Here is a 13,468-nt window from a genome sequence, read left to right as displayed (position 1 = left end):
GACCAATGACCAATGGCTAGCGAAAGGGCGAGAAGAATCGGGCGTAAACGGCGGTCATGCGTGAAGCAATCGAGCCTCTTCTCGGTCAGATTTATCGCGGACACTCTTCTTTTAGAAGAATCCCTCTTTTCGAATCCTAATACAGACAGGCCGGTCGCATTCTCGATGCACCTTTCTTTGCCGGACGCGTGCGAGAGAATCCGACCCGTTCTCTCGGGCTTTGACGCTTCGTTGGCTTCGACGTTCACGGCGATCCATCGTTGACCGCACAAACCTTCGCCATCGACGAGCCTTTCTGTCTTTTCTTTTTCTCTTATTCCTCCTCTACCGCTCTTGCCAGTATTATCGTTTTCTTTTCTCTCGACGAAGCGGTAGGGGCTGAAATTCACGTTCGTGATCGCGGACCGTGCGCCAGCAACGAGCTATTTTTAACACTTGGAATACCGATCCCGCAATTGTGCCTCGATTTCTATTCTGTTTTCTAAAAGCGCTGATATACCATCTCTGTGATATAGCAGGTTGCACGTTCGCTTCGAATATTTATCCGGCTGCTAGAATTTGAAAAGTTGAAGTTGTTTAATTCGTCGACGGAAGCTTCTCTGGGGTCAAAATAAAAATACGGAGCGAAATTTATACAGTACATTTCTGTTTCATTTTTATGTCAATAAATTAAAATTATGTCAGTAATGTGCGTTTATGTGCTTCGATTTCTTTAAATTACATAAAATTATATATATAAAATCCAGGCAAAGAGATATTGAGAAACAATTGTTGAGCGAATCTTTGGAATTCACGCAGCTATTGCGTCGATTACAATCGAGTAATTGTTATACGTTTAAAATATCTTGGAAAGTTTTATAAATTAGAATAGATATATAGCTATGATTTACGCGAGACTTACATTTGAAGGGTTTTAAGAAATAAGCACGTTTATGGCAAAATCACGTTTTGAGATATTCAGTTTCAAAGCTTTATTTCGTTAATAAGACCATAATATCAATCGAATACGTTTCAATATAATATTGTGTAAAGTTTATTGTTAGCGAAGAATGAAATGACGATGAAATATATATAAATTTTAATTTGAATAAAAAAAATGGCGTAACAATAAAAAATCAATTCTGCGCAACCTTCTTCCATTTATCGGATTTCCTCCTGATAGAAAATATTGAAAGAAGATATATGCGTATAATGTTATAATTTAAATGCATAGAAAATCTTACACGTTGTAACGAAGAATTGTAAGAAGTAAAGAACTTAACGTTACACAAAAATATATATATATTTTAACGTACGTTTTAACTTTTATACGGAACAAGATACAATTATTACAACATTTTTCGCAGTTTTATGGCGTATTTCGTGTCCATATATTGTAAAAGACTTTCATTGCCTTTCACCTTTGCTTTTCGTTTAAGCGGAATCTTATTATAATTTTGTGACGCATATAAATTGACTGAATTCTAAGTTTGACATTTGCTCTTGATGATTTTGGAATGGGAAATCCAATGATCTCGAATGCATCTTTCCAATTATAAATCAAAGATGTTTTATGTTTAGCTTTAAAAGAAATAAATCTCTGCCAACAGTTTTCAAACGCTCTGTACAGTTTGCATGTTTTCATATTTGACGAGCAATTGAATAAAAAAGAGCTTTCTATAGAAGTGACCTTTCTTTTGTTTCGTTCTTCGTTTTTTCTATCCAATCATGGCGATATAAAGTTGATAATTTATTGACATGTACAATCAAATCTACAGATTTTAGGAATGCGATAAAAAAAGGGCATTTTTAAAGAAACGCTCATATTTCTAACAACCCTTCATTTCCTAATTAAACGATTTTCTTCACTGTCGCTAAGGAGTTTTTATTACATATTCGTTCAGGTTCGTTCCTTCAAGTAGGACAAGAAGAAGGTGGCATATAATAGTAGCAAAATTCCAAGGCAAATTTAATTTTCACTGGCCCCCTACTCTCCAATTAACAGAGTCGATCAATGCGACTTCCGAACAGCTTATGTACCCAAGGAAACTATCAACCACGTGTAACAGATACGGCGATCAACATATTAATGGGTAAAACGACTCGTTATCGAAAACTGGCTAGAGATTTTTCCATTAACCCTGGCGAATGCGATTGCGGATGATTGCGAAATTCACTTAAGATGGGGATCACCGTGGTTCGAGATAACTCGAAACCATTGGAGCCTTCCCAATCGCAAGAGGACAGTAACTAACCCTTCGCGAGCCTAGATATTATCTAGAGTTCCGGAAATTCCTGTATTCTCTGCTCTCGGTCGAGGCATCTCTGCAACTGCAAACAGGCAAAACGAAGCCTCCTGGCGTCAGCATTTTCGTCTGACCGAGTCTCTTCCTCCACCCCGGCCTCTGTCCAAACGTTGTTCGTGGTTTTTCGAATTAGGACAATTACCATCGAGCTCGCGAAACAACTCTCGAACTTCCGTCGTTTTGGCTTCTGCAGAACGCTAGAAAACTGGCGTTCTGCTTCATAATTTCCCGATGATTTCCGGCACGAACTCGTATATTTACAAGCCGAAAGTTGTCGCGTTTACATTCCTATTAACTTTGAATTATTTCACCAACTTCTTATCTCTGCGACGTCGTACGTGGTGCGTGGCCAGACGACGCCGGAAATGGAACAAAAAGAGACGAAATTAATGCCGTCGCGGGTCAAACGAATTTTACCTCCTCCGGTTCGCAGAGAATTTCCCTTGCCTGTTGTTTCATAATTAAGACATCCTGCCTTTACATTTGACCGTATCATCTTTTGAAAAGACTGGAAATTACCGACAAACAATTATCAGTACGATCATTTCTATTCTGTCGTATTGTATTTTTAAGGTTATTAGACCATGTGACGTCGATTGGGCGTTGCTGTTTTATTCTTTGAACTTTTGTTATTACATGGACGCTATTAGATGGATTTTGGAGTTTGTTGGAATCGAAGCTTGTCTAATTTTACATAATTGACTATAATTTATAATTTGACATAATTTTACTATATAATACCATATATATGTTGTATTATCCTATACAAAAAGTTACTGTAAAGAATATGAAATCGGTGCAGTACAGTGAATGTTCATGAAATTTATTACTCACGTCATGGTAAGCGGTTATAACCGCATATTGTTGGAAAGTAGAATCGGAATGGAAAACTCACCCGAAGACAGAGCACCTGTAACACAAAGTACACAGCATGTTATTGAAAATACTTCAACTGGAAATTAGTTATCCGAGGTTTACGTGCACAACCGTAAGCACACGTGCATTCGTAATCTATAAGTGCATTCCACGTGGCTATAACAATTTCTACAAAAATGGCCGCGCCGTAAACAGGAGGAAAGTAGCCTCGGCAAGTGCTCAGATAAACGCCACTTGACGAATAAAGAGCGTTCAGGGGAGCTCGGTCTCACGGTTTCGGTTATGCAGAGCTTGTAAAGCTCTTTTTCCTTCCCATAAACCGACGCTCTCTTTCGGTCATTGGCATCTTCCGCCATTAAAACTTTAACCCGTGTCTTTCCGCCACGTCAGACGTTCCTTCTTCTTGTTCTTCGTAGAACCATCCGCGTATCCGGATCCAATCGAACGAATAGTCACCGTTATCGGTAAACGATGCTGTAATCTCCGCCGCGAAAGCATCAACGTTCATAAAACAAATGGATTCTGTGAGAGCGCGGAGGACGACTTAATGGGCTATTTACGATATTGTTCACCATGGAAACTGCCGGGCCGCGGTTAAGACGAACCACCACAGGTCCTACTATTTCTGTTCTCGATTATTTGGTTTCAGCGGAGAGTTCTGTGGTTGCGATGATTTAATCTGAACTACCAGAGCGGTTAAAATTCATTTTTCACGAAACTTTTATAAATTCGCTATATTCTCGGATTCGCTAAAATGAGCAATTTTTAGTTTTTCATAGAAATTGTATAGATTGGGTCCAATGAAATTTTTCAGACTTTCTATGATTTCTTGTAATATGTACGGACAAGGATCGTTCTTCTTATAGCACGTATTGTGCCATATGTCGTTCATTTTAATTTCATTTTAATTTCCGCCATGCGAGTTTCATACTTTAGTTCTCCTTTAACCTTAATACATGCCAATTTGAGAATTTCTTACAAATGAAATATATCGTTGGATGAAATATTGTCTTAGGGATTTGTATTCAACAGCTTTAACTCGATAGAGATTGTTTCTCGATCTACCGATAGAAGATAATTAAACGTTTCATATAATGGGAAATAGTTGATAAGAAAAATTTACGTGATCAAGAGTTTCAAAAAAGCTATACACTTCATTTCAGAGTGTACATCTCTGTACACTCACAAGGCGTATTTTCTAACAAACACTTTGCTTTTTTTTTTGGTCAGTTGTACTTTGCAACAAAATAGAACGATTAGCTTGTTAAGAACAGCTTGTTAAGACACTTCTTGTCCAGGAAACTCAAGCACATACATACGGTAATTAAAGTAATTAAAAAATCGAACAACAACTTCAAGTTGATCTTATTAATTCGCATAAAAAATGTCTGCTTTCAACGATAATATAATTATATCGATAAAATAGCAGAATAATTCTTTCTAGCAGTTCAAAGGAAAAAGCCAGAAAGATATAAATCTCGATTACTACACTCTTCTGATCGACACCTCGTGGAAAACGTGTCTTACGTAATTTGATATACATAATTACACAGATGAAGGAACTGGATAAAATTACCTGGCTCGCCTCCAATTGGCTACCTGAGAAAGAAACGACATTTACCGATACTTTCTCGTGTAAGTATCGTTTCACGGTTCCCGTATTGCTTTAAATGTCATCGTGAACGGAATAAAATTGTGCGTGGAAAGCAAACTCGAAACACGCAGTTTGTCAATTTAAAGTAGCGACCAACTTCGATAAATGCTGCTCGAACTATTCCCTCCGCGATCACGACGAATGTCGCGAGAACTCGTTGTCACGCGTCATCGCGGGATCTCCGCAATTTCACATGTGGAATGTAATCTTTCATCGAACCTTATTCCCCGTCGATCGGCTTTTTCCCCCGCGTCCGTGACTTCTCTCGGTCGCCACAGCATTTCCATATAGCGAAAATTCGCTAGTATTTCCCTGACGTTTCGTCGCTAGAATATAATTTGGCAATATTCGCTTGTTGCGACGCCGTTTTACCACGACGACGCGTTCAATTCTTTTGTACCAACCAGGACAAATAAATATGTTTGTATGTATCAAATAAATACGTTTATAAAAGTCTATTTAAGTTTGAAGTAAATGGAGAATAAGCCGTTCGTGTATGCTATCCGCCACCCACTTTTTCCGTTGCATTCTATATTTTTATCTTAGTTAACTCAAATACATTGATGTTAATTAAATCGTTTCCCTTGTGATTACTTTATTTACAAACATATGTATATAACGTGCTCTATCTAAATATAGAGCTGGTATCAACTTTCGATGATATATCACATTTATCGATACGATAAAACTTTACCTTTGGATAAGCGAATTCGATCAGCGGAAGAAGTTCATTGAATCGAACGAGCATTAACATTTTGTTTCAACGAATGCAGGATTCGAATACACGAGTTTGCACTGTAATAAGTAAAATCGAATATTCGCTAAATACACATTTCTAATTTATGCTATTACGCTACATCCATATTGATCAGAATTGGTCACGATCAGTTCGCGAATATTTTTCATCGATTTATAGAAAGTAGTACACAATCATTCATTTGATGAATTCCCTTCGATGTATCGACGCGACATTCAAATTGCTCGTAAATACTCGTAATTGTTCGCAATTGTTTTCTATTTGTATAAACTTTGCGCTTTCATCGAAGCAGGCGATGAACAAACATTGGTAAATATTCGCAGATATTTTAGTGGCTAGTATAATGTGATACACATGATATTTACTTTATACCCTTAATACGACTGAAGGCAGATTCAAAGAAAGTTCCACTAGACGGGGTAAAATTTCCGCGTGTCGAAAAAGGCGAAGATTCGCAAAGACATTGGACGCGAGGAAACGGTCGCGTATGTCGGTCAGCCAGAGCGAAAACAATTTACAGAAATTTCTTTGGTCGCGTGCCACTGGCAGCGGCTCAATATGGCGCTCACGAAATAAATCACCGCGCGCTCGGACCTCTTCCGGGTCTAAGTAGAAACGGCGAAATGGGCTGTGTTTTAACCGAGCAAATAACCAGCGATGCTGCTCGCCGCTCGTTATAAGCGGAGAAAGACCGCGTACGCTCGTTTGCGAAAATGCTCGGAAACTCTCGAGACGAACAATCATTTTTTCCCCTCTTCTTCCTTTTTCCTAACTTTCTTCTATTTTTGTCCCTTTTTTTCTTCTTTTCTTCTTTTTTTTTCTTTTTTTTTTTTTTTTTCGAAAACATGGATCACATTCATGGCCATTGCCACTCGAACAATCCGTTCACTGAATCATCGGCCAAAGAGTCACTTTGTCGGATAAAAGGGAGAAAATTCTGCGGTCGTGAATCGAAATTATTCGTTTAACGTGCGATGAGAACGTTTTCCTGTTCGAGGGCATTCCGAAGGAGGCTGGTCGTCGATCGTTTGTTCCTGAACACGCCCGTAGAAAGTTTTACGGGGAGAGCGGCCTGCTAATGGGGTAAAGCGAGCCACTTTTATGCCACTTTTTTCTCCAGTTGGCCAGAGAATAAATATCGGAAATTGATCGATTATGGCTTCCGAGAAATTTCGGTTTTTATAGCTGTGACTAATTTGCTTTAAAATGTTCTAGGATGTAATGTTATTTCAAAACATGCATAATTATTCAAAAGACAGGAAAAGTCGATCAGTATTGAGTAATTGGATAACTCATTGACATTTACATTTATTTTTTCTTTATAGAAGGTAAAAAGATATAAATATATACCGTAAACGGTTCTATTATATATAATAATAAATTAAATCAACTTTGGCAATAAGTTAAACGAAGTTCTCCGTATATCTCTCGGTGGGATGCCAATTTACACAAAGATTGACAAGAGATAATTGGATAAAAATGTTTGTACTTTAAAACGACGCTCTGTTACCATTTCAGCCCTAGAAAACTCTTATAAAGTTTTCATATAATTGGATAATACATAGCTACAGCATGGGGCAAGAAAGAAATTATTCCCAACTTTTTGTTGGATGGCAAGACCGATAAGTTTTCGATACAGACTAGATTAACCGCAGTTCAAACATCTGTTAATTAAACGCGATTCGATATTTTGCGAAAAGAATCTCAACGGATTTCAATGTAACGCGCGGAACAAAAAAGTTGGACGATGGAAGTCGGTTGGGTCGCGATCCACTTTGAAAACTGCGGACTATTAGTAAAGCGATTTACCGATCCAATCAGAATATCCATCACACGGCTCGGGGATTATAATATAATTTCGATCCATCAGCTGGATAATATCGACGGGTTGCTCTCTTTCCCGCTCTCCCTCTCTCATCGACTGATCGGTGATTCGATATTTCTTGCACGAAACGCCGCGACTGATACCCATCCTTCTCGCCTCTTCCCGACAATTTCTCTATCCTCGAATTTATGTCGTCGTATGACGCCAAAATTAAAGTCGCGATTCGTTCGTTTAGAGGGATAAGCAAATCCAAGGCGATCGGTGCTCTTGAAGAGATTTTTCTGGAGATCACGATCTCTCGTGCCTCGCGTCCCTTTGCGGGATATCTTAAACTTTGCACACGATCGTTTCAACGAAACGTGCCAGTAGTAGAGGCAAAAATCTCTTTCGCGTAATCTATGATAATGGTAGGTTTGCTACAATTTATATGGCCGATCTACATGACAGATAACAACTGATTTATTCGTTTTCAGGAAATGAATGTCGTTTTTATGAACACCATCGTGGAAAGAGTGACATTTTTGAAGGGTGATTTCAGTTCTGTAAGCACGTCTTTTTGAAAAGTTTCATTACGCCAGAGAGATCGCGATCTACGCGCTTTATAACGACTGATTTATTAATTTCGAGGGAACGAATATTATTTTATTAACATCGCCGTAGGAACGGAACTATAGAGAGTGGTTAAGATTTTACAGGCACGCGTATGAGGTAGGCTGTCTTTTTAAGAGTAAACAGTGCGTGCCGAATGAGAGATTTTCCAGGAAAAACTCGAACAGGGAAATTTTATTAAAAACGGACGAAAAGCCTGTATGGCCATTTTTTTTTCAAAACTTCAAAGGACATCAGAAAACGTATCTTTCCGTGGTTATTGCACGGCAATCGTGAAACAATCGACTAAAAGTAGAGGCCTCGCGAATTACGCGTCTCGTAGATTGTTGGACGATTTTTCGTTATAGAAATAATAATGAAACGAGTGCAGCTATGCGTTCATGGCTGTACGGAGTAACGTAAAGAAAGAAGCGGGGGCATCGAAAGGAACAAAAAAAAAAAAAAAAAAAAAAAAATGACAATAACGCGAGTTTTACCTGCGAACTAGCTTGTAGGAAAACAATTTTGCGTGGGCAGGTAGGTGCTCGACCCTGAATGACGAGATACAGGCATAACACCGTGCTTACATGAATGGCTCGTACGAGGAAACGACTGTCGGAGCAGAGTTCAAATCGATAAGTCGATTCGAATATAACCAACAACGTATGTATAATGCGCCGTCGCGGCTAACCGGCCGTAAACGTTCAACTATTTTAAAATCCGTTAATTTTACGCCCTAAATATTCGACAGTTTATTTTATCTCGCGCGTGTTCCTACGGAGACTCGTTATGCTAACGAAGGATAAAAAAGAAAGGAAGCGAGACGAAAAAAAGCGAGGAGAAGAATGAAAGGAAAAGAAGTGGAAAAAAGGGAAATGGGAGAAAAAAATTGATCGTGGTAGTTTCAAGGTGGCTCACGGAAATCGTTCGTCGATTTTTAGATCGGCAGAAAACTAGAATCTCCCCCGAGCATTCGCGTTTTAATTAAATTTCTCGACCAACGGGTACCAGCAAATCCTTTATTTTTCCTCCTCACGGGCTAAAACTACTCTGCTATGGTGTTTGGATTATTATGCGAATTATTTTCACCAACTTCACCAACCGGATGTTCTGTCCCCGTGGATACAGGAAAAGTTGCAAGAGAAACAGAAACGTGTCCGCGCGGACAGAAAAGGGAAGGAATCCGCGTTGCACGTGGCAGAACTCTTTTAATTAAATATAAATTATATAATCGAGCCGCTTCGGCTAGCTCGGCTCGGGGTTCGGTGAACTTTTCGCACTGTAAAACCTTTTGCGAGAGACATTTATAAACGAACACGACGCGACGTGGCTTTTATACGCGATCGCGTAAATGTCATCAGCCAAGAGAGTAATAAGTTCGATGTAGAGATACGAACCGACGAATCATTAGTGAGAAGTATTAAAACAAGCTATGGGGAAGATACGGTTTTGGTTGCCGGACGAGTGGATTGCCTAAAATGTCTGACACATATATATTTGAATAATGCTCGAGTAAAGATTAGTTTCAACATTTAGATCGACGATTAAGTTTAGACGTAAGTGCAAGTTAACTTCTATTTGATCTTGCAATCTGCTGGATTTAACGATTTGAGACAGGCGCTTCTAGCGTAAAATTTAATTAAATCATAATTTGAACACAGAATTTCAGATCTGATTGACACTGATTAGTCGTTAGCAATTTTTGGTAGCGTAATTATAGAAATTTCCTGTTAATAAACGATCCCGTTAACAGATTGATCGGTCCAAAATCGATTCCATATATTCTCCGTTCATAAAAAGAAGACAGAGAAAAACCGATCATCGTTCAGTTCCATCCGATAATTTCCATAAGAACTTGGTCTGCGTATAAGGTAAGAGAGGCATCTGGAATAGAAACATATCGCCGACGATCAGGAAGAACGAATCCTCTCTACAATCCAAACACTTTCTGCAGAGTTGTCCGCTTTTCGCTAAACACACGCCACTCGACACAACTTTCCCATTGAGCATCAGCCGCGAGCGTTGTGTTGCACGCAAAGTGAACAAAGAAAGAAGAAAAAAAAAAAATGGTACCGGAAGAAACAAAATAAAAGAGAAACGAGGGGGTTGAGAGAAAGAAAAAAGAAGTTGAGAAAAGAGAAATCCAGCGCATACAAGCTTTCTCAACCAAGATACAAAGAAATCTCGTTTACTCGAACTCTGCTCTGCATCCTCGCGGGCCGGAAGACAAAAGCAGGATAACGTTTCGCCGCGAAAAAGCGGCACGGTCGATCCTTTAAAGCGGACGTGCGGAAACGTTCTACGGTACCCTTTCCAACGTTTTCAACTATATTCTCGACATTCCGGCTCTTTTATTCTATGCGATCGTCACGGTTGTCGTGCGCGAGCGAAATTAAATCCCCGGTTACCCGGTTACTCGGTGTGCCTTGCCAACCCGCGCAACGAATCGTCCCGCTAATCAAATGACAGATACTCGATAGTTCGATATTTTTTAATGAATCCGATGGAGATGCCCGCAGCGATACGTTTCCATCTGAACCCTGGATTCTTGTCGACGTTCTCCCAATCATATATCTACATATATTCACTTGTAGTGGTAATGAATCGAATTATTCCGTGCATCGATATCCGGTTCACGTTCCCCGATACCGTTTGCAATCAGTTTCATTGGTAATCAGATCGTACTAGGATTGGTAATAAAACGCTCTGAAAATCTTTCAGTTCGTTTCTGACGTCGAAGGGAAGGTAGTTTCGTTGATAAAGTGGCTCGAGAAAGTATTTAGAACAATTATCGTTAGACTGTAGATTTTTATCCGTATATAGGAAATTTTAAAGTGCATGCAGAATGCGCATAATAAATACGAAACTATACTCTATATAATATTTGTCAGGTAAATCAATTTTCTACCGAGATTCTATTTTCTTAATTATATTTTGAGAAATGTCAGTTTCTATAAAGATCTACAGTCTAATTATTATGGGAAATTTATGTCCATATCGTATGTGTTATATACAATAAAACATTTTTTTAGCACTCTAACAAAACACGACTGTCGTGATTATACCGGTAAGATTTGAAATCGCATCATCATTTGAAGAAATGTATATAAAAGTTACAAGATATTTACCGCGAACGTGTATTTAATAAAGGATTAGTCCACATTTTAAATAAAGCGAATTATAATAAAGTAAAGTGAAATATAAGAGGCGCATAGTTTGAATAATTCTGAGCGGTATATCGTGAATGTCTGTTGTGAAAACGGAAACTACGATTGTTTATTGAGTTTTGAGTGCAGAGATGCAAGGAACAGCCGAGTATTACTTAAGAGTAAGGCATGAAAAGAGAATATATGATTATCCAAGATTTTGTGTAGTCGGTGTAGTTTGTCTGGATTAAATGAGAGAAATTCAAAAGTAGAGAAGGGCAGAATGTCTAGGTTTCAGTGTCTATATTATATACCTATATGTCATGTAGAAGATTAATCGTCGGCTAGTGTTCAATGGAATTAAGAACGAAAGCTATTTTGTGTAGTAAAGTCATTCTGTATTGTCCTGTGTTATTTATATTTATGCGTCAACCAGCTTTCCATTAAAATTTAGACAGTTGACAAGTCAAATTCATACAATATTTTAATTGTAATGTTTTTAGATTTTATTTCTAAGAATGGAAACTAAATAGTCAAGAACAAAGATAACGAATTTGTCGTAATTAATTTTGCTTCCAAATCTAAAAATGAAACTTTTACAAACAGTAAAACCAACAAGAGAAGAGAAAGATTTGAATAGAACGTAAGATTGCCTGGAGCAAGATATAGTACGTGATATGTGTAAGACTAGAATAGAATAATTGGAAGACGATTCGACAGAAGAGAGATATCTATTTAAGCTCATTGCGAAACGATTTGTTGACGAGAAAACGAAACCAATGAGTCACGCCTTGTCCTCCTCTAACAACGTGATAAATTAATCGTTTTATATGCAAATCTGGCTCTTTTACATGGCGCGCGAGCGTAATGACACGTGTAACCAAGCAAGAAAGATCGTTCATGTCGAGGCATCCGACTCGAAACCTTCATTGCACTCGATTGCTCGATTTAAGAGCGAGTCGCCGCGATTCCCGCATACCGTTTTGCATAATACGTATTTTATGCGACCACTGAATCGAGTACAAATGTCGAGAATAAAAACGATAATGATCTTTGTGTGCGATACATTTATCATCGTCATATGCTACGATATATTAAATATTATCCCTCACTCCGATAGGGACGAGAAAAGCAAGTCAATCTTTGTTTTTCACGTATCAAAAATCTTAATAGCAGTTGGGTTAAAACCTTGGTGAATTTGTTATTTCAGGTCGGTTAAAAATATTTAAGGTGAATAGGTCACGATAGGAACACTCGAATATGCTTAACAACAGAGATGTTTAATTCGCATATATATTCTTGTATACACTTATGCGTAGAACGCGCGATTACTAATATCGGTTCGCGGTTACAAGTTCGAACTCGGCGCGATACGTTTCGCGGTGCGATGCAAGTCGGATGATGATCGCCTGCCTAGGAAAACTATGATTGGCTGTGTCTAAGGATACGATATCATCGGATTCGTTGAAGAAAGCGTTGGTTCGTTCGGAAAGTGAGGGAAATGGAAGTGACTGTTAATTTTGAGTCGATGGTTGGAAGAGGATGCTAACCACTCTTGAGAGCAAGTTGCTAGCGGGTGGTATGTATAGGGACTATTGAGACAAAGACTATTTGTCCCTTTGGAGAAGGTAAGAATGTATCGAAATCTGGCAATCATCTTGTCCGAAGGATAGGATCTTTGTCTAGCTACATATTTTTACGATTATGCAAAGTACAGCGCCCTTAGAATCATTGTCAACAAACAATACGAGTGACAGTGAACATTTTTGTGAATCGGTAATAGACCATTAAGAGAATGTTTGTGTTAGAGTACCAACGAGTGAAGAGTAATTCGGAGAATGCGCAATGTTACATGAAAATTTAACTGCACGTCGCAAGAATCTATATTTTTTGTATGAAATTTATAAAAATGTACTATAATTGAGAAATGAAATGCATATCATTAAAGTATAGGTAGGTCTAGTATTTTTACGCTTTTTACGAATAAAGTAACTCACAGAAAGAAAAGAACAAAGTTGATATATATATCTAATCGGTGGAAATCTGCTTACAACACATCATTTTTGTAATACGAGCGTGAAATCCTGTTTATGGAATAAACGCGAGGAACCCAACATCCTTCGAAATTCCACCAAAAAATGTTAACAACACACACTATCTAATGGACCATCAGAACCACCACAAAATCGCGATGCAAAACCGATAACGACGTAGGAAGGTTGGCGATAAAGCGCAATGACGGCAAAATATCTCTTTCCGCGTTTGGACGTGGCGAATCGTCGCGGTCGTAAGAAACGGTGCGGCGGAACACAAACGGAAAGATGAGAAAGGACCGTG

General features: G+C 38.5%; 1 protein-coding gene across 3 annotated transcripts in view; it reads right to left on the bottom strand.

The window, feature by feature from the left end:
• The window catches only part of LOC126919370 (protein madd-4-like), a 243,243-nt gene that overhangs the window by 149,520 nt on the left and 80,255 nt on the right, over positions 1-13,468 (bottom strand). For 2 of the 3 annotated variants that reach the window (XM_050728485.1, XM_050728487.1), the window contains exon 2: positions 3,181-3,195. The exons of the other annotated variant lie outside the window; for it this stretch is intronic. In XM_050728485.1, coding sequence (XP_050584442.1) covers positions 3,181-3,195 — 15 coding nt within the window. The remainder of the gene's footprint in view (positions 1-3,180; positions 3,196-13,468) is intronic. 3 annotated transcript variants of the gene reach the window in all.

Source organism: Bombus affinis, chromosome 8, assembly GCF_024516045.1.
Source record: "Bombus affinis isolate iyBomAffi1 chromosome 8, iyBomAffi1.2, whole genome shotgun sequence".
Lineage (NCBI taxonomy): Eukaryota > Metazoa > Arthropoda > Insecta > Hymenoptera > Apidae > Bombus > Bombus affinis.
Note: the sequence above shows the minus strand (reverse complement) of the source record. Positions and strands in the feature narration are given on the sequence as shown.